Source organism: Nasonia vitripennis (assembly GCF_009193385.2).
Source record: "Nasonia vitripennis strain AsymCx chromosome 2 unlocalized genomic scaffold, Nvit_psr_1.1 chr2_random0002, whole genome shotgun sequence".
Lineage (NCBI taxonomy): Eukaryota > Metazoa > Arthropoda > Insecta > Hymenoptera > Pteromalidae > Nasonia > Nasonia vitripennis.
Window position 1 is genome coordinate 3,354,062 of NW_022279608.1, and position 27,803 is coordinate 3,381,864.

At 37.9% G+C, this 27,803-nt stretch overlaps 1 protein-coding gene across 7 annotated transcripts in view; it reads right to left on the reverse strand.

The window, feature by feature from the left end:
* The window catches only part of LOC100116736 (histone-lysine N-methyltransferase SUV39H2), a 114,659-nt gene that overhangs the window by 66,896 nt on the left and 19,960 nt on the right, over positions 1-27,803 (reverse strand). For all 7 annotated transcript variants that reach the window (XM_031923928.1, XM_031923927.1, XM_031923924.1 and 4 more), the window contains exon 3: positions 6,855-6,915. In XM_031923928.1, coding sequence (XP_031779788.1) covers positions 6,855-6,897 — 43 coding nt within the window. In that variant the 5' untranslated portion in view covers positions 6,898-6,915. The remainder of the gene's footprint in view (positions 1-6,854; positions 6,916-27,803) is intronic.

The window sequence follows — 27,803 nt, forward strand, 5'->3', positions numbered from 1 at the left end:
TGTGTCTTTTCCAAGGCATCTTTTGGGACTGCAGTTAGATAGCATGCAGTGGCTACAGCTTCACCCCAGAATTTGTAGGGTAATCCTATATCCTGGAGTATGCATCTACCTTTTTCAAGCAAGACACGATTCACTCTTTCTGCTCTGCCGTTCTGCTGGGGCTAGTAGGCAATTGATGTCTCGTGTTTGACTTCAAGGTCAGCCAATATAAATATCAATTTGTCGTTTACGTATTCATGCCTATTGTCAGTCCTGAGACTCTTGATATTTTGCCACACTGCTCTTCAGCTAGCTTGATAAATTTCTCTACAATACTTGGAACTTCGTCCTTTCGCCTGAAAAAAGTATACAAATATTTTTCTGCTATAATCATCTAGAAAGGTTATAAGTACTTGGATTTACCAATGGATAACTCCTCCACCTGGCACACATCACTATGTACAAGCTCAAGCAAAACAGTAGCACGCTTGTTATTTAATTTAAAATATTGTTGCGCCAGTTTTCCAGCCACGCACGTCTCATATTTAAACAGCTGTTCTCGGTTGAAATCAATACCTGTAGCTACCTTTCTTAACTGATTTAAATAATTTGCATTTAAATGTGGACTAACTTAACTTTGTAAATATTATTTGATGACAGATGGACTTCAAAAACTAAGAGGTTATTTTTGTCGAATATCTAGCATCTCATTCCCAGGAACTTTACACGTCCACCATTTCTGGTGACGGCACGGACAGACAACAGGTTACAAGTAAAATTTGGCACATGAAGCACTTTCTGCAATAATACTAAACGGTTTACGTTAGGTCCAGAATACTGTAGCTTAATTGTTCCTTCACCTTGAACTGGTACTTTCACTAAGTAGTAATAGTCTTTCCAGGAGTTTCTCTAAAACTGGTCATATGTTGACGGCTAGAGCACATGTGTTGTGAAGCTCTGGAATCCAGGATCCATTCGCCCTTGAGTGCCAAGTGACTCTAATTATTCACGATAAGGAGCACGTTGCACGCCAATGGTTCACTCACTGAATCAATGAGAACTACGTCAACGGTCACCGAGTGAGTATCGTTTGAAGAGGCTAAGAGCGCATAAACGACGTCTTCATCTGAGCTCTCGTCGTCAGCTACGGCTGTGCATGAACTTGGGTTGTTGCGTTTCGGATATTTCTTCGATATATGGCCAAATCGATTACAGTTGTAGCAGCGTATGTTGGAATCCGCACGCGATCTATTGCGTTTGTACGTAGCGTGTCGCTCTCTGTTATTGTTTTCGTGAGACTGGTATTGCGCTTGCGCGTGGAATCCGGGATCTTGATTTTCAAACGACTGACCGTTACTAAAATTTCTAGCTTCTTCAAAAAGCTTACTTTTAACAAAATCGGCGGTCACACTCTGACCGGAATTGGTAAAAGCTATAACCATAGACTTGAATGACGGCGGCAAGCCTGCTAGCATCAATGCACCGATAAAATCGGTCGGAATTTGCGTGCTGATTGCATTGAGCTTTTGCGATGCTCCAATAGTTTGCGCTACATAGTCCTTCATGGACTTACAATTATCATACCTGGTTGTAGAAATCTCTATCAGCAAATTAACCTTATGACTAGCGCCATGATCGTCAAAGGTTTTGGCGAGTGCTTCCCAGGCATCCTTCGCCAATACTGCGTCTTCTAAGTGGACGTAAAGGTCGGGTTCGACAGCCAGGATGATTCTGTCACGCGCTTTCTGAATTTTCTTGACGTCCGTAGATAACTGGCATCAGGCTGGGACTTTGATCGTATCCCAGAGTTCTTCGACTTCCAAGTAAGCTTGCATGGCTACTGCCCAGGTTCTGTAAATCTGTCGACCGCTTAATTTGTCAATAGCCAGAAATATTCTACCGCTCATTCGACTCGCCATAACTTTGTACTGCTCTCACTCAAGATGTCAGTGCTCCAAAACTGCTTGTCACGGCGTCTTTAGCCCGCTCATGTTTCGGCAACGATAACTTTTCAGTTGTCCGTTGTAATGGATATCTGGGCCCATAACCTGATGGATTAGATGAAGGCGAAGTCACAATAAACTAGATCAAGAGTTTATACAAACTTTTCTTTTATTATTCCCTTTACATTTAGCCCAAGAGGGCGAGTAGTTTAACGTAGAAAACTGTTTCGGAGCAAGGCGGAGAACGTTATGAATCGCGCAATACTCTCTCCAGCAATTTATAACCTACAGTCTAGTATGACTAGAACAACCACTCTAGTTGATGTAACATAATAGCGCAAATATTTGAATTAAATAATTAATTGAAATCCATATCAAAAAGATAAGTCCCTCGTTAATCCAACGAAAATTATATCGTGGTCCCAACCTCGGTGTCAGCGAGTCGCGCCGGGACCTTGTGGTATACCAGATTATGTGGCGCGATATTCGCGTCACACGTAATAAAACTATATAAATCTTCTTTAGCCTTTCAAACGAAGCCAAGACTTCGTAATTCATTCCACACGTTTTTATTATTATCTATTTATTTCGTTAAAAAAAGATTTTTACATATTTTTTGTTTAGTTGTACATTTTTGACAAACTTTTGAAAATAAAATTTAATGTTGATTTGTGATTGATTAACTAGCAATTGTCACTTCGCTAGTTCGGTTGCATTTCGATGAAGACTCAGTTCAACATGTACATTGTAAATAAGTACTTTGAAATAAATTTTTTATGATTTGAATTTTCAATTATATAAAGGTTGACATTTTTAAAATATTGTAAATTTTATGTTATAACATTCTTCGAGGAAAAATTGTAACGGTTGCCAGTGCAATTAATGCATGTTAAGCACGTTACGACGTCTCTCTGGGACAGAATCAACATGCTGTATAATACTTTCTTTGTTACAGCTACTAAAGGCGCAGCACATAAGAGAGAAAACATTTAAATCAAAATCCCTGCATTCATACCAGAACTACAGGTGCACAAAGTATGCTCCTTGAGTTTGAGCCCAAAAGAACCATGCGTTCACTTGGAATCCTACGGACAGTGAGCTGAAATCAGTAAAAACAACATTTAGAGAAAATCTACTTTAAAGTTTATGAAAATTATTGAAAGTGTAACTTGAATTAATTATTACCAAATCCTTGACATAGACCTGGACTCAGCAATTATGAGGTATATTCACTTATACCTCTAGGTTCTGTACGGCTTTTCTTACCAGCAACCCAAAAAAAGCATTTTATGAATTTTTATAAAAATGCGATAAAAAGGTTATTTTATCCTTGATAATAATAACACTTTATACTTATCTTTTCTTTTAGTCATTGTGTAGAATCTTCAAGTTAAAACTGCAGAAAATTACCAGTCTAACCTCCAAATGTTTGATCCGGGTGCTCCAGTCTCAGTAGCGGCTTTTTCTTCTATCACTGCAGTCTTCATAGAGTCCTTGGCAACTTTCTCTCGTACTTTACTAAATTATTCGTTGATTATATCATATGCAGACTGAGCCATGGGTTTCAAGCAGTCCATCAACCCACAAAATGTTGATAGACCAGCGTATCCAAGTCCAAGAGCACGAAAAGTAACCACTGCTCTTCTGTTGTTCTCCCAAGCATGGCTCTAGACGCCAACTTTTCTGCATGACTTGATAGCTGCCAGCTGATCACACTCAATGCACACTACTTCAATCTTGAATCCTAATCCTTGAGCTTCAAATTCGCCAAGTTTAACTTGACCATGTCATTGTTTCCAAATCAAAAGTTCCTCGAAAGCAGGAAATAGAATGTTGATATCAATCAATCTATTCCTGACCACAGAGGTTCCTACAGCTGCTGGAGTTTGTATCTTTCTTGCTGAACTTGAAGGTCTTGTCCTGTTAGCAGGTTCATCCTCGCATGTTGCTCCTAGGAATCTTCTTGGCCTCTTCTTGCCTCTTCCTCGAGAGTACTTCTTGTCAGGATGGGTACTCGCAAACCTTCCCTTGGTATCTCGATTATCACACATATTTTTAAAATCACTACACTTCACATTTTTTAAATAACTTCACTGCTCTGCTTTTACACTAACACTTCACTTTTATTCTTTTTAGGGTGATAAGCTTTAAGCTATAACCCCAAGAACACTACTTATTGTTAGATTAATTTAAAAACACTTTTAAGAAATATCAGCTGTGTTTACTCAGTGTAAAACACATCCCAGGACTATATCAGCTGTGTTTTGAAATATTTGCTGTCTGCTAGCAGAACACCAGAACGGTCGCTCTGCCCTTCTCAGACACATTTATTCTAAGCTGCCCACAGGTGGCGCACAGGCGCGCGATATTTGAATTCAAATAAATGTCCCTACGTATCCATCGGAGCCTTATATAAGAAGCGAAACTAGAAATTTATCTCGAAAATAACGCAAAAAAATCTTATCAATACGCACTAATTTATTTACTAAAATATGTATGCGGAGCATAATATACGTATATACCATGGTAAAAAAATAGTATTCTCAACATTTACAATACAAATTTTATTCAGATTGATAAAACTTAAAATTAAAATTATTAGTCGTATGAGACAAAAAATGAAAAATACGCAATTTTACGAAAAACCGATCAAAATTTTGTTTTAGTATTTTGCTTGTAACTTTGCGGGAAATTTTTTTTTTGATAAACGGGTTTCAGGAACGTGTTCTACCGAACATTTCCTGTCAAAATAAGCAATAAAAAAATCAATTTTTTTTTCGAAGTTTAAAGGTGTTGTGTCCCCTTAATCACGAGATCAGTCATGCAATTAAACGTGTGACTAATCGCGTCGAAAACAGTTCGATATATCAACGCGATTCATCGCGCGATTGTTTAATTAATTACGCAAATAATCGCGCGATTTTTTTCAGTAGGTACTATATCACCACCTTTTAACGGTCCGCGAAGGGTTAGTACGCGACCGCCTAAGATTCGTGACCTGAGGTTACTAATGAGAAGATAAACACACTCGAAGAATGATGATTGACTTTGATCCACTTAGCATCTGTCAGTTTAGTGAGCATAAGCCTTCCGTATCCTCTAAAGTGGAAGAGCCACTAGAGGAGAGCTGCTCGTATGTTCTTTCACACACTCAGGCAAACCACGCAGCTTCAGACTGATATGTGAGTTAGTACTATCTCACTATGAGCCTGGAATCAGATAGCTACAGGGAGCAGGGAACTACCTTCCTGATCCCATGCAACACTTGATGGGGGGAAAGGAGTGGATGATAATATTCAATAAATGGGTTGAGCTATAGTCATTATTATATCCATGAATTATAATCATTTATTCTTTCAATTTAATTAACATACGATGCTGTATTTCTGAAGCTATAGAAGGAGGAATGGACTGTACGCATACTTTTTGACAGCCTGGGACTCATAAACTACAGGGTACGGAAAAGACCAGAGCAAGAAGCGAGAGCTACCCTTCGCCACTTACTCAGTTTGAGAGCCAGATCATTAATGCTTGCTGCTGCTCCGGGGCTCTTTATATACCCGTGTCGTTTCCTCTCTCCTATGCAATATGCACGCACGTTATCTATCAAAGCTTAGGTAGTCTATTTACATTATGGCTACTGGCGCCACTCAGTCGGTAACTTACCTTCGCCGGCAAGTTATCTATTGCTGCTCTTTTATCTCCCAGGTAAGGCCTGCCGTCTCAATCTAGAGAAGAACTACCATTTAATATGTGTCAAAAACAATTTCCTATTATATTAGGTTTTGCATTGACAATAAATAAATCACAAAGTCTGTCATATGCTAAACTGAGCGTCTATCTGCCATCGCCAGTTTTTAGTCATGGTAACTTATATGTAGTTCTATCTAGAGTTGAAGATAGATCACATTTAAAGTTGCTATTAATGAATAATGCCAAAGTAAAACAATCGAATATTAAAAATACCAAAATTTGCACTAAGAATATTGCATACAAGGAAATATTATAAACAGTACAATATTATAACAGCTGCACTATTTTCTAAATGCACCGGTGGAAATATGAAAATCGGCTGCAGCATTTTGTAAATTCTGCGCTATAAAAAAAAAATTAGCTGCATCATTTTTTAAATTCTGCGCTATAAAAAAAATCAGCTACAGCATTTATTAAATTCAGCGCTGTAAATGTGAAAATCATCTATAGCATTTTCAAATACAGCGCTGGAAATATGAAAATCGACTTTAGCATTAAACTAATGCAGCAACAGATTATGACTCTCCTAAAATTAGCCTTACTATCACGTCCCCGTCGTGACAGTCGGGCAGCACATAATGCGCGATAACGCTGGAAGGATCCTTACATGTTTACCTTACTTACTTTTAAGTGATACACTACAGCGACACAATGTACGATATATTAAGCTGGACAACAATCAAGTAAACGTTTGTTCATTAGATTTTAAAATTAGTTTGTAAGGACCACATTTTGTAATGCCTGAAATTAGTTTGTTAGAATCAACCTAAATTTACCAGCACGCCCCTGCCTAGATATTTTCTGATGGTTCAACATTTTTAAGGCCCAAGTGTTTGAAGGTTAAAAATTTGTGAAAATACAAATTTTAAGGCCCAAATTTTAAGACCCAAATTTTAAGACCCAAAATTTGCAAGATCAAAAATTTGTAAGACCAAAAATTTGTAAGACTAAAAATTTTTTAAACCCAAAATTTTGAATGCCTATAATATTTAAGGCCCAAACTTTTTATGCTCCATCCCTTTTTTTGTAAAAAGAAAAAGTAATATTTAAAAAAGTGTGACGTAGGACTGGTGGCCTGGAGAACCGAAGAACCGGCGAAAATTTGTTTCACTTTAATATAATGCAAGATAAGATATTTTACAATTCAACTATAAGAATTATAAAAGAAATAAAACATACCTTCAATGCTACTTCGATGTGTAGAAACTTTCTCGGATGGCATATTTCTGCTGTCGGAATCCTGCAAAAAAGTAAACGTTTTTTTATGATATGTCTAATACTGTTCATCCAAACCATAAATTTATTTAGTCATTTTTTACTACAAAAAAGTCTAATACACTGAGAAACCTGTTCGTTGAAAAACACGATGGAACCTGCGCAGTGTTTATTTTAATGAACAGTCACCGTAAAACAGTGTGCGCGCACGAAAAAAGACGGAGCGATCACCCAAATTTTCAGTGATCGCGCACTGAAATAACAAGTATTGACGCGCGCCATCTCGCGTGCAATGGAAAAAACGGCGATTGCACTGTCTTTTAACACACTCGCGAAAACGTTTACTGTTATTTTCAATGATGTAGACTCACCGTGTAGTCCGGGAGGCAGCGACCGAAATTTTGCACCCATTCCTACAAAGCTAATTTTTCAGTCAAGCAATGTTTATACCATCTAAATAATGAAAGTGAAAGTCTATTAAGTTTTGAGTGTTACAAACATTAATAACAATTTTTGAAACCTGTAAATAAATAATACGTAAATGTATTATACCTACAAGACTGTAACTTCTTACAGTGATCAAGAATACCTAAATATACAGGATAATGATAGTCTACCGCCTCCAAAATTAACTTTTTGGACTTATTTCTAAAAGGCTGAAATTTTTTTCTCAAATAGTTAGGTTTATAAAAGGGCAAAAAAGACAGTCTACCGAGAATCCAATGTTGCTAGAGCCTTGGTAGACGCGACGGAATACACTATCTCCCGAGCGCAGCTACAGCGCCGATCCGCTATAAGTCGCTCTGAATAATATACACGATACGTATTAGTACACATGAAATGTACTAGGTTATAAGTGTCAAATTCGCATGTAAAACCACTTATTAGCCATTATATCATGTTTGTTTTCTACATAACTTCTAGTAGAAGATAAGGCCCATTTTGAAAATTTACAGCTACTTTTTTACTATAAAAAGGTATCTTTTTACTGTATTGAGGTTGTCGGAGTCCGGATCGAACATTCAGATTTTCATATTTTAAGGTTTGAAATGCCTGTTACAATGCCGCTACCCTAACCGGGTCTTGGGCGTTGTCGTCCAGATCGGACGGGTGGGTGCCTATCACAGCCCCTGAAAAGGAGGTTAGCTGCAAATAAATTGAAAGCCTATTGAAACCGATAGGAACAGGCGTGGGTGTGATGAACCCACACTATCGAACGCATTCATCTAGAAACACTACGCAAGCACCACAACAAAAAACACTTCGAATGATCTTTAATCTCTTAATCTATCTCTTTCATCACACCTTACAAAAATGGACAAAAATCCTGCTGCCGAGAAGGATGCGGGAGCGATGACAACTGCCCCGAAAGGGCATGTGTAGAATGATTCGTCACCTGGTCTTACGAGGTAACGATGCCTTCGAAGGCACGCTGCCTTGCAGGGGGCGTTCGGATGCGAGAATAAAACCGTAGTGTGTCTGACGACGAGTTGACACTGTTATCACCTCTAGAACGGTGGACTCACCTGCGATGGGAACAGGATCCAAAGCGCGCGGGATTAACATACTATAATGGCTCAAAACAATCAAAACCAAACCAAAAGGGACTTAAAGGTCGGAACCTGGAATGTTCGCAGTCTATACAGAGCAGGCGCGTTTAAAGAACTCATAAAGGAAGCTGATAGGTATAATCTAGATTTGGTAGCAATACAGGAATCGCGGTGGCTAGACGGCGGAGTACTGGCATCGGGTAACTTCACGTACCTGTATGGGGCCGGGAGCGGGGTATCCCTAGGCACCGGATTTCTCGTAAGCAAAAGCATCATATATTCGGTTAAAAGTTTCAAATCCGTCAATGATAGGCTCTCGTACATCATCATCGAAGGTGAATGGTATAGATATGTATTTATTAATGTACACTGTCCTACGGAGGACAAAGAAGAAGAAGCTAAGGATCTCTATTACGAAACCTTAAAACAGGTAATCGACCAGTTCGCGTCTTACGACACAAGAATAGTATTAAGCGATTTCAATGCTAAAATAGGTAGGGAGGAAATGTTTAGGCCTACTATAGGGAAGGAAAGCCTGCATGAAGCCAGCAATGATAACGGTATTAGGGTCATAAATTTCGCGGCGGCAAAAGATCTTATAATCAAAACTACGTGTTTTAAGCACAAGGACATACACAAGGCAACGTGGACATCGCCGGACGGGGCCACACAGAACCAAATTGATCATTTTCTCATTGAAAAAAGACGTCAAACTAACGTTCTCGACGTAAGGGCTTACAGAGGGGTAGATAGCGACTCGGACCACTTTCTAGTAGTAGCCAAATTAAGAGCTAGACTAGTAGTGAATCAAAATAGTACGCGAGCAAACAAGGTAGAAAGCTTCGATATTGAGAAGCTACGAGATAGAACAGAGCGAATTAGGTACCAGATAGAAATTAATAACAGGTCTGAGGCACTTGAAGAAGCAAACACATCGCCGGAGGGGAATGACGAACCGAATAGCTTATGGGGGGACATCAAAAAAACGGTAAAAGAGGCCGCGAACAAAGTACTAGGTAAAAAGAAAAAGCCAAAGAGCAAACCATGGTTTGACGAAGAGTGCGAACTCTGGTTTGAAAGGCGCAAAAATGCTAAATTAGATAGCTTACAAAATAGAAGCGATAGGACCGTAGAAGAGCATTCTAACGTAAGGAAACAGACGAGCGCGATCTACAGAAATAAGAAGCGGGAGTATCAAAAGAATCTTATTAGGAAAATAGAAACAAACAGTAAGGAAAATAACCCCCGCGAAATGTACAGAGGGATTATCGCTGTAGATGGGCTGCGACGGGCCGTGAGTTGATACGGTAAAAACTTTCTTTCCCGGCTCCGCGCGGTACGCCGAGAGAAAGGAGGGAGGGCCGCCGAGAGTGAGAGAGGTAGAGCGTTACGAGAGTAGCGTCAGTTGATGGCACTGTACCCGACTCCGAGGCGTTTTCTGTACGGGGTCACCACTTTGGGAATTGAGGTTATTCTTCTTTGTAATTTCGCGTTACCGCTGATGGATGGGACACAGGACAAGGCGACGCGAATGAATTACTCTGTTTATTGCAACTAACACTCTGAAGACTTTATTCTTAATGCTACTATCACAGAAATGAGAGCGTGTGCTCTACTCGGCGGCCGAACCCAGAATGGCGACCGGTGGCGCCACAGCGTGGCGTCGGCCGGATGGCGTTATGGCGTCGACTTCGGCAGTAACCTCGCTAGTCGAAGTCGGGTCTTGGCCGCAGCGTCTGCTTACGCTTGCGGCGCTGCTGCCTAGCGCGTGTAGCCACAGACATACTCTAACGTTAAGTTGAACAGCACTGTAGAGAGCCCATCCCTTTGTTTTAAGCCATCGCGTATAGTGAAGGATTCTGATACATTACCGCCTACTCGGACCTTTCCCGTGCTTCCGTTCAGACATATTTGAATCAATCTCGCGAGTTTTTTTGGTACACCGAGAAGTACTAGAATTTGATACATTATGCTTCGCTTAATAGAATCTGTCTTATGGTAAACATTTGATCGCTCGTCGATCTGTTGCGCCGAAATCCGCACTGATAATCTTCTACTATATCTTTCGCGAATGGAGTGAGTCTAGCTTGTATTACGTTTGACAGAACTTTGTAGCACGTTGCTATAAGTGAAATACCTCTATAGTGAGTAACTCAGCTGGTATAGAGTCATTTCCTGCTGCTTTGTTGTTTTTTAGTTTTTTAATCGTGGCCTCTACTTCTTGGTAGCTCGGTTCCTCCACGTGGAGTTCAGCAGTGTAAATTTCGTCCCCTAATTCTTTGCTATTTTCGTGCACGTTTAATAATTTATCGAAATAGTTTTTCCACAGCGACAGAAATGTTGTATTGTACTAAGAAACGTGAATCCGGCACTTAAAATTATCATAAATCACGGACCTCTAATTAGTAGCTTCGAATATTATATTCTAATAATACGGCACTATATAAACAAGAAAATATGTTATTTTAAAGTATTCTAACCTACAGGAATTTTAAATCTGAAAAGTTTCATTCTGTAGCATGTAAGATTTCAAAGTTAACACACATAAAATTGTTGATAAAATAAAATATTATTATTCTCACCACATATAACGTACATAAATTGTTATACAGGGTGTCCCATTTTAATTTACCACCCCCTAGAACTGGTTAATAATTTGCTCTGAGAAAAAAATGTTTCAAATAAAATTTGTTGGGTTCGAAGGGGGACATCTTTTGGCTATTTTAGCTGTGACCTTGAACATGACCTTCAAGGTCATTTGAAAGTCAAGACCAAATTTTCATATGAAATGTGGATATTTTTATTGCGGATTCGGATTCTACTAAAAAAGAGAAACACTTTTTGTCCGAATCATTTTTTGAAAAAATCCCAAATTTTTGTTGTAAACGGCTTTAAAAAAGTTGAAAAAATCACTAGATATCTCTTATTGCCCCACCCTTTAAAAGAAGTTAAAAATTTTACATTTTATCCGAGGAATTAGAAACGTACACAATTTTACAAATTTAAGTCCAAGTATGACCTTAGCCATGAACTTGTCCTTAACCAACAAGGTCATTCGAAGGTCAGTCAATTTATTTAACGGTAATCCTCGATTTTTATTCCGGCAATTGAAGCTTGGCTATGACCTTGACCTCGAACCTTAAATTCATTTTAAGAAAGAACCATCACTTTAATGGAAAATACTCTCTTTTTCAAAGAAATGAAATTACCAAAAAATTTATTAACAGAACCAAAGTTCATTAGAACGCTAATCTGATTCATTTTTTATCACATGGGGGAAGTTTGCAATCTTCGGGGTGTGTTTGACATTCTCTGGGGCAAGTTTGCAATCTTCGGGGTATGTTTGACATTCTCTGGGGCAAGTTTTACGTCATCTGCGGAAAATTTGACATCATCTGGGGCAAGTTTACGGTCACAACTGGGACAAGTTTGACATCATCTGGGGCAAGTTTGAGCAGTAAGGGGCATGTTTTCAACTGAGAATCAAAATCAAGCTTAGTTTTTTTAATGAAAATTGTACATATTTTAAATCATATTCAGATTCTCTGATAAAGTACGCATCTTTTTAAGAAATATTTTTCTCGTAAATGCTTTATTTCTCGCTAAAAGACATTTTTTTGCTTCGTTATCGTTCTATTGGTAAAGCTTGTAAATTCTTACAGCTCCTCAAAGCTTCTCATCATTAGGTTTTCATTGACTTTCTGAATTTCAGAGCAGAAAAATACTTATAATAAATTATTTCTAGTAAGATTAAATATTCCCTAAAAAATCTACCTACAACAGATAATGGCTGACTACACGCCAGTAGAGATAGTCAACATGATCAAGATTCTGGGAGAATGTCACGACAATTACAAGGCTGCAGCGAGGCTGTACGCTGAAAGGTATCCGGACGCTCGTCATCCTACTAGGAGGAATATTAAACTTCTAACGATAAGAGCTCAAGGAGGTAACTTAAGAAGGAAGAGGCGACGGACGGGCCCAAGAGAGCATATTGCACTTGGGGTTCGTGCTGTAATTGCCGAGGATCCTCATATTTCGACGCGACAAATTCAGCGAATGCATGGAGTACCCAGATCAACAGTTTCCCGTTTATTGCGTCATTTTAGATTTCATCCATATCACTTGCACCTTACACATGCCATTGAGCCTGGTGATCCTGCCAGGCGACTTAGATTCTGTCAATGGGCGGAAACACGAATGCGCATAGATCCATTTTTCTTTGATCGGACTCTCTTTACAGACGAGGCAAAGTTCGACAATATGGGAGGAGTTAATCTTCATAACGCGCATTATTATGCAGAAGAAAATCAACATTGGCAGCGAGATCACCGTACACAAAGACGGTGGTCAATTAATGTTTGGGCGGGCATATTTGGGGAATACGTTGTGGGTCCAATTTTTTATGACCGTAATTTAAACGGCGAGCTTTATTTAGATATTCTCGAGAACCAAATTCCACCTCTTCTAGAAAACATTCCGCTAGAAATAAGGCGAGACATGTGGTTCCAGCAAGATGGTGCTCCCGCTCATCGTAGACTACTTGTCAGGAGATTTCTGAACGCGACATACCCAAATAGTTGGATTGGAATTGGTAGTCCAATCTGTGAATTCCCTGCGCGATCGCCAGATTTGACCCCATTGGACTTCTTTCTGTGGGGGGCCGTGAAGCAGAGAGTTTACGCGGAAGCCCCGACGACGGCACAAAATATGATGGAGAGAATTGTTGCAGCATTCCAGGCGTTCACCCCACAAACATTAATAGATGTCCAAAGAAGTTTTCGGCAGAGAATACAAATGTGCATTCAACAAAATGGGCAATTGATAGAGCACTTGAGGCGTTGAAATTTCCGTGACTAGCTGAACGAAGGGGTCTTGCCTCAAGTGGCTGGACGTGAAGGTCTTGCCTTAAGTGGTTGGACGTGAAGGTCTTGCCTTAAGTGGCTGGATAGGGTCTTGCCTTAAGTGGTTGGACGGGGTCTTGCCTTAAGTGGCTGGACGTGAAGGTCTTGCCTTAAGTGATCAAAAGGATACCTCTGTCTTTGTTTGAAGCTAATAACATTCATCTAAAACAGCTTATTTCTAGGACAAATTCTCTTTTCAGTTAAAGGGAGAGCTACCTATTGATGATCAAAAAATGGTTAAGACAAAAAGTGTTACTTTTTTGGTAGAACCCGAATCTGTGATAAATCTTATTCAAATGACCTTGAAGGTCATGTTCAAGGTCACAGCTGGAATAGCCAAAAGATGCCCCCCTTCTAACCCAACAAATTTTATTTGAAACATTTTTTTCTCAGAGCAAATTTTTAACTTCTTTTAAAGGGTGGGCAATAAGAGATATTAGTGATTTTTTCAACTTTTTTAAAGCCATTTACAACAAAAATTTGGGGATTTTTAAAAAAATGATTCAGACAAAAAGTGTTTCTCTTTTTTAGTAGAATCCGAATCCGCCATAAAAATATGCACATTTCATATGAAAATTTGGTCTTGACTTTCAAATGACCTTGAAGGTCATGTTCAAGGTCGCAGCTAAAATAGCCAAAAGATGCCCCCCTTCGAACCCAACAAATTTTATTTGAAACATTTTTTTCTCAGAGCAAATTATTAACCTGTTTTAGGTGGTGGTAAATTAAAATGGGACAACCTGTATATATATATATATATATATATATATATATTATAACACTCAGTTAATACTTTTCTGCCGTGTTATAACCAGGGCCAGAAGAGCCCTGTTTATTGTAAATTAACGTCGGGCGTGCAGTAGGCACGGCTCGGCCGACTCAGATCATGCACGTGTTTTTACACGAGCCCGCGGAGGCGGCGTAGATCGGATCGTAGGAAATAACACACGAGAAGTTTAGATAAGGTGATGTATATTCAATTGTAACTATACACGGAGGTGCAAACGCCGCACACTTCGACGAACGATAAAGAGAGACGAGAGATATTACCCCGTCGACGTGAGAGAGTGAGAGTGCTGGTACTTACAACTCAGTAGTGGCAGTAGTACTTGACGCAACGGACGCAGTCCAGTCTCGGACGTGGAGATGCAACAGTTCGGACGGGCGTCGCAGCGACTCGTCGGTAACGCACGGACGAATATCGTTCGCTCTCGGGATACTCGCAGGACTCACAACAAACCCGCGTATAATAGTAGCGCGAGCTACTCGTGTGGATAGCGCAGCGAGACTAACTCTAGTCGCGGCTCTCCCGGCCGTCGGCACATCGTTGTCATATCTCGCCAACGCTGTGCGGCAAGGCGGCAACCGCGCTACCTATGCTCTCACTCTCTCTGTCTCTATCTTGCCTCGTCTCTCGTTCTTGCTCGTTTCGGCGCTCGTTGGCAGCTTGCTGAAACAATAATCTTATTACAATTAGTACATGATTAGCCGTTAGACATTTGACGTGCACTCGGCCGTCACAATATATAATTATGTAACCTAGGCTATGACATTACATGTTAACGCTATATAGTAGTATTTACACGTTATATAGTAACAATTAGCAACCAAATAATAACTATGTGATATAAGTACTTACCATTACTTTATATAGATAATATCAGATAATAGGAAATATTAGGATATAACAAAAATACTAATAGTCAAAATTATATTATATAAATTTTTTTGTCATTATTTGCGGTTATATGTTTTTTTTTTATATTTTCTAAAAGAATTTTGTTTTTGTTTCATTTCTTAATTATTATTGATTATTATTAATTTATATTTAATTTTTATTTGGAAATGGATATAGTGATAAGTGATCTTATTTGTTATTATTTTTAATTATTTGTCATTATTTTTTCAAATGTTATCGTAGTGTACAGAGTATATGGAGTTCATGCTAAATTTTCTAAAATGATTTTTCTCTTTGTAATATTTAATATTGTCATGTTTTGATCATTTCAATATTATGAATGTACATAAAAATATATTATATAATATTTATATTATTTTTATATGCATTCATAATAATTTCATATTTATCAAAAATTGACATTATTTAAATATTACAAAAAGAAAAATCATTTTAAAAAATTGCGCATAAAATCTATATACTCTATGCACTACTTTAACAGAAGACGTTGTTTCCCATAACTAATTAAAGAATATATATTTATGCAAATCCTAGTTTTGAAAAGCAAGCAAATGTTAATTTTCACAAGGTGTTGTTTTTTACAAAGTATTATTGTTTACAAAGTGTAATTTATAAAGTGTTATTTTTAAAAAGCAAGTGTTATTTCAGTTACGAAATTGTTCAAACGGTAAGTTTTTAAATATTGAAAAATTAGAATCTGTCGCCAAAGATAATAAAAGAAAATGATTCTGTGGCTCAAAACCAAAATGACTTGAGTACATATTACAAAAAAAAAAAATTAAATTTGCTAATATCTAAAAACTACAAAAAATTGATTAGTCGTTTTGCCGTAAATCCACAGAATTAGGCTAAGTTTTTGATAAAACTCATTATTGTGGCATTTTTTCGATAAATTTCTGTGGCATACGATAAATACTTACTTAAAATAATTAAATAAAATAAGATCACAGTTTCATTACAGCATAAATTCCGACAAATTAATGCACATCTTTCCAAAAATATATTATGTTGTTTTTTTTTTATCATTAAAATTAGGTGCAAAAATTATGAGAATAAATCGTGAGTGATATCATATAAGTACTTTTACACAAAAAAAAGACAAAAACAAAGAAATGCCGAAATTTCTATTTTAAAAAAGATACACAAATTTAAAAATTCATCTTAAAAATTTTTCCTTGCAGAAGGCTAGAATCAATTTTTTCGGCATACCCCCTGTATATGTTAAATTTATTGAAGATCATACACGCTATTCACAAAATCATATATCATTATAATTCATAAGATGGGCGGACGAAAAAGAAAAAATAAGCATAATAGAGGACGACCAAGAAAAGTCAGAAGAGGTTCCAATGGTGGAAGATATACCATAATATCAGATTACTCTATATCTACTAAATATAGACGAGCAAGATAGGTATGTGGCTTCGCCCAAAATGATGTTGAAATTTTAGAAATAGCGTTAAGTCTTGCAAAGAAATTCACCGCAGATGATACATTTATCCAATGGAACGCAAAATGAGAATAATCAACAGTGTGAGTCATATATATTGAAACATACAGCATATTCAGCTGCAGCATTTTATTTAGAGCAAAACTTGAATAAAAATTCTTACATAAGTTTATCTAAAGATTGTAAAATGAGAAATGCTCCCATTTATCCCTGCTGTTCAGGAATTTCCAAAGCTTTGCCCGAATGTCTAGCAAATGGTTACGATATTTCCGAGGTACAGATTGTGGTATCCATGCAGTAGATGTTAAATAAAACTAGTGAGCGACTTTGCAATACAGTTGCTTTGGATTGGAGTGTCAACGACTTGATTGAATTAACGCTTTCTGTAACTGTAGGGTTCGATAGTTCTTCAGGCCATAAAAATATACATCAAAAATGTAAGGATGCTGTAAATGAAAACGAAGCTTCCATTTACAGCATCCTTACGAGCAGTCCCTCTTCGTTACAAGCTTCATTATCATTAAAATAAGCTCTAATAAGTCTGATGGAAAATCATGGATCAATCCAATTCCTCAAAGTGTTACGCTTTGTCGACCATTAAGGATTGCATTCGATAAAGAAACAGATGATTCGACCATACGTGAATACAATCGATTAGAAAATGAAATAAAGAATCTCAGTTCTTATAAATTTAGTCTGTCCAATGGAAAAAAACATTTGCGTTTCTTATGAAGTTACACAAATTCTTTTTGATGGCAAATGTTTAAATGTAATAGAGAGAAATAGAGCAACCAGTAGATGTCCAATTTGTAAGATAACGTCTCATCAGTTTGGAGAATTTGGCAATAATTTCACTCCTGTTGCTGAATCAATGAAGTATGGTTTGGGATTATTGCACGCGGAAATTAATACATTTGAGCATCTCTTAAACATTTCTTATAGAATGCCATTCAAAACGTGGGATATTCGAGAACCGCTAAAAGGTGCGTCTATTATAATTATTTGCATGGTATTTTATTTAGAGCCTTAAGCAACTACCACATTAATCAATAAATGCTATTAATGTTTTTTATTAATTTATACATTCTACGATTTTCAGAGCGACATTAAATTCGAAAAAGAGATGTGCAGAAAAAAGTTTTCATTGATTTCGGAGTTAGAGTGGACCAAGTATTACAAGGCCATGGAACAACAAATACTGGAAATATAGCTCGTAGATGTTTTGAAGATCCGAAAAAATTTGCAAGGTCATTAGAAATTAATGAAGATTTGGTTCAAAATATTGTAACTATATTAACTTTATTTAAATGCAAAAAGGAGCTTAAATTAGACGAGTTAGAAAGGTTTTGTATAAATACATATCAACTGTACTACAATACGTATCCATGGTGTCGAATGAATCCAACGTTTCATAAAACTTTAATGCATGGGTGTCAAATTGCCAGGCAATTTCCTATGCCTTTAGCATACTATGCCGAAGATGCTAATGAGTCTTGGCGTAAGTTTTATCGCAGAAATATAACAGAACACTCCAGAAAGACAAGTAGATTAACACGAATTAAGGATGTATTTAACAGAGCAGTGCATATGAGTGACCCAAAACTATCTTTGATGTTCATAGGCAATCGAATAAAATTAGCTAAGAAGCACATATTCTTTCAAAATGCACAGGCATTGAACTATATAAATGAAACGTAAGTTTATTTACGAATTTAATTTTGTCATGAGCTCAGAATTATGATTTCATCCTCAATCTATTTTATAGGCATATTATGAACGAAGAAGAGTGGGAAGAAGAAAACCAGAACACAAGTGATGATGAAAGTAATATGACTTATGATAATTCTGATGAAGAATCTATAATGTAATTATTATGAAATAATAGAAGGTTATCATATTAATTGAAAATGGAATACTTATATTACAGAGTTATTATTTCGTTGCTAATTGTTACTATATAACGTGTAAATACTATAGCGTTAACATGTAATATAATAGTCTAGGTTACATAATTATATATATATATATATATATATATATATATATATATATATATATATATATATATATATATATATATATATATATATATATATATATATATATATATATTAGGTAGTCTATGGTAAGTCAAACATTATCAACAAGTCGCTCTGCCTGTTTAACATCTTTTTAATGTGTTTTCTCACTCGATTGAGTGATTTTTCGCAGCGAGAAGGATCCTCTAACCGGCTCGCACGCTAGCGCTAAAAAAACCCACGGCTATTCGTGTGTTTTACGAGCCTGGAGGATTTTTTTTCGCAAGCTGGTGATAACATAACCTCATCTCAACCACTGAACGACTGCTGACGGCGAAGATACTCATGGCTGTTCCATCAGGAGGACATAACATCAGTGTTCAACATCGCTAAAAAGGAAAAAAAGGAAAATCACGTTTCTGTGATCATCAGCTCCAAATTCCACCGAACCGAGGTCTTCTTCAGAAATGTTTTGAGGTTAGAAACATATAGCTCTATCTCTCTCTAAAGAGCGCGAGATCAGTTGTCACCGTCGCTGCGCGTCTAGTACCAATTTTCGCCACCAGAGTGCGACACCATCGACTCTGGAAAAACGTTGGCACCTATGACTGATCGGCCATGGTAATTTTGGCGCGTGTCTCAAGAATCTGCTAGAGCGGGAGTTTTGAAAATTGAAAAAGGAAGGAAGGTTTCTTTCTTTTCTCTCGAAAATTTTGATAAGCATTACAAGCTGAAAAAACACATACGTCCTCACATGCCAAAACGGCGCCGGGCCGAAACAAGCCTCCTGACAAGTGTCGCAGTGATTTTGCATGTTGCAAGCAAAAACCTGCAACAACAGCAGTGTGCGTGATCTGTGATGAGGCATATCACCTTAGCTGCCTTAAGAACAAGAATGAAAACTTTAAATTCATTGGTAATAACCTTATAGTATGCTCTGAACACAGTGATCGGAACATAACCTCAAAAATTGATGAGGATGTCCTGAGTGAGTCAGCATCACTTTTAATTGCACAGATTAAACTAAAAAAATCAGAAGATGTGAGGAATGACCTTCTGGCAGAAACTAGTAACAAGACTCAAGACTTGCAAGAAACTGATTCCATAGATGAAAGTGATCTTGAACTGCTGAAAACGGAAAACATTAAGGAGATTAGTTAGTGAATTAACTGAGAAAAATGACCTCCTAAAAGAAAAATTACAAAACACCAGAAGTAAAACTGACAACAATGTCCTTACATATTCAGATACCATGAAGTACTCTAGACCAATCCATAAAAAAATTCCTAAAATATCCGTAAGAAAAAACAACAACAGTAATATAGATGTTATGAAGTCAGTTATTGAATGTCTAACAGCTGAAAAAAACATCCAAACAAAGAACATCTACGTAAATAAAAATGAAGAAGTCATTATAAGCTGTCTTAATGAGAATAGTGCGGTATTGACAGAGACAGTACTAAAGGAAAAACTAGAGAACCAATGTGATGTCATGAAAAATGAACTCAACAACCCGAAAATTAAGATAGTAGGTATAGATAATCACGCAAATATGGACATCAAGGATATTGAAAAGGACATAAACGAAAGGAACTTCAGTTATTTTGAAAAGGGAGGACAAGTCCTACACATGTATAAGAATAATTATAATAGCTTGAGTACGGTCATAATGGAAGTCCCAGCTGACATCTACAAGCATATAAGAGAAAATAATAACAAAGTTTTTATTGGATATCAGCAATGCAAAGCCTATGATTTGGTTAACGTTTGCCCATGTTTCAAGTGCGGTAGATTTGGACACAGTGCCAGGAAATGCCAAAATGAGTTTCTGTGTTTGAAATGTTCCGGGAAGCATAATACGTGTAATTGTGATAAAGATTATGGTAAGACACGAAACATCATACTTATGACTCTAACTTGTGCAGCATCTTGAAAAAGAAAATTGACAGATATATTGACTCTATTGATTACCCGATAAAACCTACTCTACCTGAAACTGAATCGATCTATCACAGCATAGAATTGGCAAACAGGCGTAAAGTATCCACAGAGGCTAATAATGTCGTAGATAGTGAACAACAGGAAAATGACACTCCACGCAACAAAACAAAGCCAGAAACTAAACACAACAGAAGACCAATCACAAGACGTGATCCACAAATTCCACTGAACCATCTAAAACCGCAATCCTCTGCATTGTCACCAGCCAACAAGAGTGATAAAAACAAAATCAAGAAATAGGTAAAAATGGATATTTATGATTATTTGGATAGGTTTCAAAATGAATCGATGCAAAAAGAACGGACATGCGGTAATATTGAAAATTTTAACAAAGCTATAAACAATAAGAAGGAATTTATCATGCATGTAAACATTTGTAGTATGAATGCAAATTTTGATAAGCTGAAAATTTTAATAGAAAGTTTAGCTATCAAACCAGCGATTGTGATATGTTCAGAAGCTTTTGAGCAAGTTATTTATAATTTCTATCAACTGAATGGTTCAGATTATGAATATAAAACTTATTATAACGAAAGTAGGATAAACAGGAATGATGGAGTCTTTGTTTTTGTCAATAGCAATCTAGTCCAAAATACCAAAGTCATTGAAGCAGGGAGAATTAAAATAATAAATACTAGAATAACCTTAAATGATAAAAGCGGTCTTGAAATATCAGCCATGTATAGGTCACATGGGATATCAAAAACAGAATTTATACTAGATCTTAATAAATACTTAATTTATAAAAAAAATGTAAAGAATCACTTAGTCATAGGTGATTTTAATATTGGCCTGCTAGACTGTTTTGTTGGTATTACAAAGCCAGCTATCGGTAGAGCTAAAGGATCATGTATCGACAACATTTTCATTAAATCTCACAACATTAACACAGCCACATACAAGCTTAAGCATGATCTAACGGATCATTACCCGATTATCATAGCTGTAAATAAGCTAAAGACAGTAACTAAAGAACCGTATGTTTTCTTAAACTACAAAAAAATAATAAATAACGCTAATTCAAGAAACTGGGATGAAATTAGTTCGATACCTGATCCAAACTTGGCTGTAGAAAAATTGTTAAATGAAATCAAGCAATGCGTAGAATTGTCAAAAACAACAAAAAAGGCTAATAGACAAAATGGTAGAAAAAACTGGATTACCGACGCAATAATAAGATCATGTGAAACCAAAGAATTTTTGTATAATTTGTGGCAACTAGATGTGCAGAATAAACAGCTTAAAATACAGTATAAAACCTATTCTAAAATCTTGAATAATTACCGATGCCAAAATGAAATATGAATTGAATCTAGTGCAGAATAATTACAATAACCGAAAAAAACTATGGGAAATAATAAATACAAAAATCGGTAAAGTTAAAAAATCTAATGATGCCATAAATTATATAAAGGTTAATGATAGGAAAATTACAGACAAAGTCGAAATAGCTCAAAACATGAATACTTTCTTCTGCGAAATTGGGAGAAAATTAAGTGCAAATATCGTGAAACCTGTCAACGCAGAACTTAGGCTACCTGACATGAATCCTATGTCGATTTTCTTAAAGCCAACCAGTATGGCTGAAATAATAAGTATAATCAATACGCTAAAACTGAAAAATGGGGGATTTGATAAGATAAATGCCAAGACTTTAAAATTGCTATGTAATTATATAGCAGGTCCTCTGACCCATATTTTCAATAAGTGTATTGAAAAAGCAGTATGGCCTGATGCTCTAAAGAGTGCTGAAGTAGTGCCGATTTATAAATCAGGCGAAAAACATAAGATCACGAATTATCGACCTATCTCTCTTATATCTAATGTTGCAAAAATTCTTGAGCGAATTATGTATAATAGAATAAATGATTTTGTAGAAAAGAGTAATATAATTTCTAAGCAACAATTTTGTTTTATGAGAGGAATTGGTACGAAGGATGCTCTGAACTACCTAACCAATGTATTATATAATAATATCGATAAGAGTAAGCCTACAATAATAACCTTTCTTGAACTGGCGAAGGCTTTTGATACTGTTGACCACAGTATACTACTGGCCAAATTATATCGTATTGGAATCAGGGGTCAAGCGTTGGATCTCCTTTCCAGCTATCTAAATGACAGATATCAAGTAGTCAAAATAGACGGTAATGAAAGTGATAGAACTTTAGTTAACACAGGAGTCCCGCAAGGAACGATATTAGGACCGCTACTATTTATCCTGTATATTAAAGGAGATTCCCCCCGAGTCCATAATTTCTTATGCAGATGATACTGCTATTATAGCTACAGGTAAAGACTGGATAGAAGCTCAAGTAAACATGAACAATTTCTTAAGTGTAATTGCCGAGTGGCTGGCAGTAAACAAGTTGTCCTTAAATGTAGGAAAAACAGTGTGCATGACTTTTGGAAGTAATATTGGAAGCGTACCAGCTCAGATAAATGTTAAAATTCTTGATAAAAGTATAACTAAGGTGGAGAAGTTTAAATATTTAGGAGTTGTCTTTGATAGTAATCTAAAGTGGGACAACCACATGCAATATATAGTTGGAAAAACTAAATACCTAGTCTATATTTTTTATAAAATCTCTAAATCAATGCCCATAGACTCTCAGAATGATTTACTACGCTTTTTTCATAGTATTATAACTTATGGCATCATTGCTTGGGGCGGTGCATATAGGTATAGCCGAGACCAAGTTCAAAAATTACAAAACAAAATTTTAAAAATCATCAATAAAAATAACTTTTTGTCACAAGACAATCCATTAAATATAGGACAACTGTTTGCTTTCGAAGCTCTTAAACTACACTACTATGATCTCAAAGAAAAATTCTTAGCATCAGATAGTGTTACTAGGAATAGAAGTATTATTATACCAAAAACAAATAAGAGAATCAGCAATAAGAACAGCTATATGAAAGCAATTAATATATATAATGAGCTTCCTAATCGACTAAAAGTATTAAATATAAATAAATACCCTCAAAAGAAAATCATAAAAGACTGGATACGAACAACTGTTAGAAAAATAATAAAAGAAAAAAATTGTTTCTGTATGCAATACACAAATTTGTTATTAGAAGCTAATGCCAAATGTATATATCTTAGTTTTAAGTTTTAATTTTAAGTTTTGTTTATATTTTTCTTTTTCCTTTGTAACCAGACTGCGAATAGGTAATTTTATTTACCTCTGCAGGTTTCCAGGTATGAAATACATACCTTGTAAATTTCTTCTGGTAATAATAAATAATAAATAAATAATATATATGTATATATACACACACACACACATATATATATATATATATATATATATATATAATTATGTAACCTAGACTATTACATTACATGTGAACGCTATAGTATTTATAGTACATAAATTGTTATATATATATATATATATATATATATATATATATATATATATATATATGTATATATATGTATGTATAACAATTTATGTACGTTATATGTGGTGAGAATAATAATATTTTATTTTATCAACAATTTTATGTGTGTTAACTTTGAAATCTTACATGCTACAGAATGAAACTTTTCAGATTTAAAATTCCTGTAGGTTAGAATACTTTAAAATAACATATTTTCTTGTTTATATAGTGCCGTATTATTAGAATATAATATTCGAAGCTATTCAAATTAGAGGTCCGTGATTTATGATAATTTTAAGTCCCGGATTCACGTTTCTTAGTACAATAGGTCGAAATAGGTGAATTTTTAGGTTATGTAGGTAAAAAAAGTCATTCATTAATTTAAAAAAAAGTATACGATTGTCTCAAAAATTCCCAATTATTTTAAAATGCATTTTTATTATTACACACAACTTATTATTACAGAACAATTACCCAGAAATACTTCTGGCCATGCATGCGGAAGGAGATCGCGCGCTGGGCGCGCGCTTGCGAGCCATGCCTGCACGCCAAGGTCCACCGGCACAACCGAGCAGCTCTCGGAGACTTCACGGCCCCGGATGAGCGTTTCGACCACCTGCACCTGGACTTTATCAAGCTACCATCATGCTCGGGTCTACAGTACTGACTCACCATTGTCGACAGGTTCTCCAGGTGGCCGCACGTCGTCCCTCTTCCAGACCAACAGGCAGACATGGTCGCGCGAGCCTTCTTCGAGCACTGGATAAGCTCGTTCGGGACGCCGCACCATCACAACGGACCAGGGCCCGCAGTTCGAGGCGCGCCTTTTCGTTACCCTTGTCAAGATCATCGGCGCCGACCGGGTGCACACAACACCCTACCACCCGCAGGCCAATGGGCTGGTGGAAAGGATGCATCGCACTCTCAAGGCCGCCTTCATCTGCTGCGCACCAACACCTTGGCTGCAGGCCCTCCCAGCCGTCCTGCTGGGCTTCAGAACAACCTACAAGGAAGACCTGCAGGCATCTCCGGCCGACATGCTCTTCGGCACCAAACTTCGAGTTCCAGGAGATATGTTTGTTTCAGCTAGCCACCCAGACGTCAACGCACCGGCCTTCGCCGCCGAGTTGCGCACCGTATTCAGCAGGCTGCGGGCAGCCCCAGGGTCCTGACACCTGCCGCCTCGCACGCCCTTCTTCCACGGCAACTTGCGTACCTGCACGCACGTCTTCAGGAGGGTCGACACAGTCCGCTCAACGCTGCAGCCGCCCTATACGGGGCCGCACAGGGTGCTCCGACGCATCGACGATCGGCGGTACGTGGTCGAGGTCAATGACGAGGCCAAAACCCTGTCGACCAGCTCCCTCAAGCCGGCATACCTAGAGGTAGCAGCCCAGCAACGCCCCGCTCCCTGCGCGGGCTCCACCATCATCGGCTCCTCCACCTGCCGCGCCATCGGCGCAGGCAACTCCACCAGCCGCGCCATAGGCGCAGGCTACCCCATCAGCCGCGCCATCGGCGCAGGCTCGCCCAACAGCCACGCCCGAGGCAGGGCTACCCACACAGGGTTTTCCAGCAGCTTCCGAAGCAGGGCCATCCACGCAGGCGCACCCAGCGCCTACGCCATCCGCCCAGCCGCAACCAGCTGCGTCGCTACCTGCCCCGACGCCTCCAACATCACCGCCGCCGCCCTTCCCCGCCAGTTCACCCCTCAACAGGCCCAGGAAGACGGTATTGTTCCGGACGCAGGATACGTCCGGCACTGGCGGGGGAGTAGCTATGGCTACACGCGCTGGGCAGCAGCGCCGCCAGCGTAAGCAGACGCTGCGGCCAAGACCCGACTTCGACTAGCGAGGTTACTGCCGAAGTCGACGCCATAACGCCATCCGGCCGACGCCACGCTGTGGCGCCACCGGTCGCCATTCTGGGTTCGGCCGCTGAGTAGAGCACACGCTCTCATTTCTGTGATAGTAGCATTAAGAATAAAGTCTTCAGAGTGTTAGTTGCAATAAACAGAGTAATTCATTCGCGTCGCCTTGTCCTGTGTCCCGTCCATCAGCGGTAGCGCGAAATTACAAAGAAGAATAACCTCAATTCCCAAATGTCGTTAGAAAAAAGCAGGTTAGCCAGCTGGGCGCAACGCTTAATGGAACAACGCAGATACTAGGCTACGCAGATGATTTGGATATACTGGGGGATTGTAGGAAAACGGTAGCAAGAAACGCGGAAATCCTCATAAAAGCGGTAGAGTATACAGGGTTAGAAGTAAGTGAATCTAAAACAAAGTACATGATTGTGGATAAACTAGGCATCTGCAGAGGGGAGGGAGATCTCAGAGTTAGGAATTTTACTTTTGAAAAGGTTAGCAAATTCAGGTATCTGGGTACAACCATAAATGATAGAAACGAGATTAATGTCGACATAAACAAGAGACTCCATTCGGGTAATGCTTGCTTCTACGCCATGAGTAATTTACTTAAGTCGAGGTTGTTGTCTAAAAATGTTAAAATAAGAATATGCAGGACAATAATACTGCCGGTGGTTATGTACGGATGCGCAACGTGGGCTCTCACTAAGCAGGCGGACAACCGTTTTAGGGTATTTGAAAATAAAGTCTTGCGAAAAGTATACGGGCCGAAGAAGATGAAGAAACTGGGGAATGGAGGAGACTACACAATGATGAGTTACACAATCTGTACTCGTCACCAAATATTAACAGAATAATAAAATCACGCAGATTGGGATGGGCAGGACACGTAGCGAGAATGGGAGACGATCGTATGGCAGCGCGTGTCATGAAGGGCAGGCCGATGGTAACGCGACCTCTAGGTAGACCTAGACGCTGATGGGAGGACAACGTAAAAGCGGATTTAGTAGAAATAGGACGGGTGGGTGTCGATCGGAGGTGCATCTTGGTACTAGACAGGGCAGCGTGGAAGGCTTGCGTAGATGAGGCGATGAACTTTCGAGTTCCATATGCCACTTAAAAAACAAAAAAAAGGTTTAAAATTCAAATAAGGTAGCCTTAACATACACACACACACACATATATATATATATATATATAGGGATTTAAAAGTATTGTTGCTAAAAAATTCAGAAAATTTTACAAAAGAAAATATCTTGGTAGATTAAGTTAAAAATGCATCCCCTATGAGCTACAAATCATTGAAAATAGGCAAAAAAAGCAAAAATTGCTTGAAACCTTAACTTTGACCAGCTAGAAATTAAAGCCAAGTGAAGGAATTGCACTGAAATTTTTTTTGGAAGTCTGGTACATCATATAGTACACACATATACAGTTTGGGCAAAAATTAAAATTTTCATCTTCGATTTCACAGAGAACAACCCATATATCTTCCTATATTGTATAGTTATTTTGGCTCTCTCACACCCCCCACTTGGCCCTTCCACAAAATATCGTAAAAATCGTTCATTTTTATGTTATTCTTAAAAATTGAAGTACCATGAAAAGGTACCGCTATATTAGCGCGTCCAAAATCCGAGAAAATTCGATAGCCGCTTGCAGCGTGTGTAAATAAGTGCGGCTGATATGTAAGGGATGAGCTGAGCTATGCGAGCATGCTAACATGTGCGGCAGAGACTGCGTGGTGGGGGGAAAGAGCTGCCGCTGCTTTCGTGTCGAACGGTCTGACGCGCCGCCGTGACGGTCGCCGCTCGCCGATTCACTCCTCAGTAAAATGTGTACCCGGCAAGCCTATAGAAGTTTTCACTTCAAAACTCTCAAGATACTTACTACGTAACTTGCCATGACCGTTTCATTTTCAGGTGAACAACTAAAATTTTCTCTTTACGTATTATAACGTCATAAAAACACCATAATTACAATGAAACGGTCATAACAAGTTACGTAGTAAGTATCTTGAGAGTTCTTCCT